The sequence below is a fragment of the Myotis lucifugus genome, unplaced genomic scaffold (assembly GCF_000147115.1).
Source record: "Myotis lucifugus unplaced genomic scaffold, Myoluc2.0 scaffold_40, whole genome shotgun sequence".
NCBI classification, from domain to species: Eukaryota; Metazoa; Chordata; class Mammalia; order Chiroptera; family Vespertilionidae; genus Myotis; species Myotis lucifugus.
In genome coordinates, this window is record NW_005871088.1 from 4366222 (window position 1) to 4369249 (window position 3028).

Below are 3028 nucleotides of genomic sequence, written 5' to 3' on the forward strand. Positions count from 1 at the left end.
ATTCTGGCAGGCACCCATATTGCCTACTTGCAAACAAAGGGGTCATCAACAGGCCTCCCCCCATCTGTAGGGGTGGGAGTGGAGATAGGACCGTGACTTTTAAAGACATCCAGTGCATAACAAGAAGAAACAATGTGTCTGGCAGCAGATGAGCACCTTTTCTATTAACTTGAACGCTATTTTTCTGTACTATTCAAAAAGAGAGACGATGGGGGCCCTACTGATGTCCACTCCCCCACACTTGGCCAGGGCCCACACGCCAGAGCAGCCATAAGTCACCTTTGTGACATCACATGACTTAAGCAGCTGGTTGCCCCACGACCGAGACTCTAGAATTTTGAGGACAGTATATATAGGGCATCACTGCTGTGACCAAAGGCATTTCTGACCCCACTTTTGAAGTGATAGGATCCTGGGTACCAAGTGCTTTTTGATGTAGAGCATCAAAATGGCTAGTCAGAGTATCTATGAGATACACGAAGCCAAGCTGGCCCCATCAGAGGATGGGCAACCACCAATAATGGCCCAATATGATACATCCACAGAGCCACATGTGGGTCCAAGGGAGGCTTTGGAGAGGCATGGGGACCAGGAAGAGAGCCAAGATCCAAGCCCCCAAGACAACCCACAACCACAGGACCCAAACCAAGGCGCCACCAATGTGGAAGGAAACAACATTCTTCTTGGGTTGTCCTTCCCAAGAAAGCTTTGGAAGATAGTGGAGGATGACGCCTTCACGTCTGTGCGCTGGAATGATGATGGAGACACCCTGATCATCGAGGAAAATCTTTTCCAGAGGGAGATTCTTTGCCGAAGGGGTGAGGAGCAAATATTTGAATCCAAAAGCCTGAAGAGTTTCATCCGCTTGCTGAATCTCCATGGATTCAGCAAAATACGCCCAGGCAACTCTTCAGTTTGCTCTCCAGGCAACAAGATGATGGTAAAGTAGAAACCCTCCCATTTCCCATGTTCCCTGTTACTCAAACATCTTCCTAGTGGGCCCAGAAGAACGATATACTGAAAGGGCTTCATTTCAGGGTCTAACCCTTTTTGACATGAGACAGTATTTATCAAAAGATGAGAAAGTATAGATTTTCATTTGAAACTATAGCCCCCCTTAGAGATAACCTGCAGGGATGAGTAAAGACTCTGAGAGGCCAGTTAATGTCAAATAGATATATTTTCTCCCCAAATCACTGAATTCATTATTTTGTTTCAGATCTACCAAAACTGCAATTTTCAGAGAGACAAGCCTTGGCTTCTTGAGAACATCATGAGAAAAGGCAACCGGATGACTCGCGCTTTGCCAAGGACCAGCTCAACCCCTCCCAAGAGAAAGAAGAAGATGGCTCCCACAAGACACTCCCCAAGAATTCGCTACAATGACGGCAACAACGATGCCGAAGAAAAGGCCCAGAGGAAAGCCAAGAATGATTGGGAACCCAGTGCAGCAGAGTTTTTCAAGTACTTGGGTCTGCGGCCCATAAGCAGTGCCATGGAGGTCCAGTGCCCAAGTAAGGCAGGTGGTCCAAGTGGGGAGGGCATGTCTGGGAATGTCATGTTTGTACCCCTGGCTACTGCCAGAACTGACGGCACAGGGGATCTGCCTACAAGCCCCACAAATAACCCACTCCATGGTTCAGTGATGTCTTCATGCAATGTCTGTTATTCCACCCTGATGGCTGGCCTTTCAGTCATGGCCCCACTTGAGGACCCTGACAAGGAGGAGGAAGAAGGTTCCTCAAATAACAAGTGTTAACTCCGTGAGCAGTTCAAGGACAATGTAGACCGCTAACGTCACATTGACAGAAAACAATCTCCTCTTTGTAACCACGAATCCATTTTGGCTTAAATAATGAAAAGCAAAACTAAATAGTAGAAAAATAAACAATCCAATGAGAATTGTGTGTCTGTGTTCTTTTGTTTCTGTGCCACACACCTCATCAGATGAGCCTGAGGAGGCTAGAGGTCCTGGCCCAGACAGGCTTTTGTGCCAGTTGTCCTCTCATTTTCACACACTCAGCCAAGGATCTGGCTAGGAAGTCCTGAGGCAAGCCCAGGAAGATCTGGTCCCCTGAGCCTTGCCTACTGGACAGGAGACAGAACTGCTTGGCTCCTGACCTTGGGGGAATCACCTTATATTAGTCATGCATTTTGAAACAGGAGGGTCTTTAATAACAGGTCCCCCTATGATGCCAGGACGTTTCTGATCAGCATCTGAGTATCTCTCGCCCAAGTTTCAGGGGCCTTGCAGAGAGGCCCACCTAGAACCCGGGCTACCCCATCTACTAAGCAGTGTACGACAGAGCCAGTCTGGCTCAGAAGATGGGCCATTGTAGTCACTGCCTGGGAGAAAGGCCATTATCCTCACTACTAACAACCATTAGTAACCTTGCTAGAAGAGACCCAAAATAAATTAAAGTTTGCCCACACAGAAAAACAAAAAAGTTCTACCCATCACATTTACATCAGAGCTATATTTCAGATCTGTTCTTGAGTCATGAGGTAGCTATGTGACATGTCTAACACATGGCCTCGTGAGCCAACGGACACTTTTACAGCAGACCAGTCACTTGCCAAGACAGAGTGGTGCTTTGTTTCAAAGTCTGGTGTCCCTTCACGGTGAATGAGGCCATCACTGCTGGTCACTCTTAGGCAATCATTCAGTCACCGCTCCCAGACCTCCCACAAGGTCCCTTGGATGCTACTGAAGTGTTCTCTGAGTTTGACCAGACAGAGAGGGGAAAACGTGTAAGGGAGTCCCAAACACTAACCCGTTCTCCTAAAACATTTTTCTTTGTACAACCCAGGAGTGAGCAGAACCAAAAAGAGTGATAACACCAAGATATTTCCTGGCAGCTTTCCCTTTTCCCTAAAGGTTAGAGTCCTTGAGACAATCAATGAGCCCAGAGAGGCATTTCATGCGGACAGTCCCCTATATCTGGGCACAGAAATTTGTGTATGTGAACAGCAGATAGTGGTATTGCTCTCCACAATGGTGCCAATTCAGTTGAACCTGACTTCTACA

General features: G+C 47.4%; 1 protein-coding gene across 1 annotated transcript; it reads left to right on the forward strand.

Moving 5' to 3' along the window:
• Positions 1-448: 448 nt before the first annotated feature.
• Positions 449-1759, forward strand: LOC111825784 (heat shock transcription factor, X-linked member 3-like). Its single transcript, XM_023752992.1, has 2 exons — positions 449-940; positions 1220-1759. Exons 1-2 carry the CDS (start codon positions 449-451, stop codon positions 1757-1759), a joined length of 1032 nt encoding a protein of 343 aa, XP_023608760.1.
• Positions 1760-3028: the final 1269 nt, after the last annotated feature.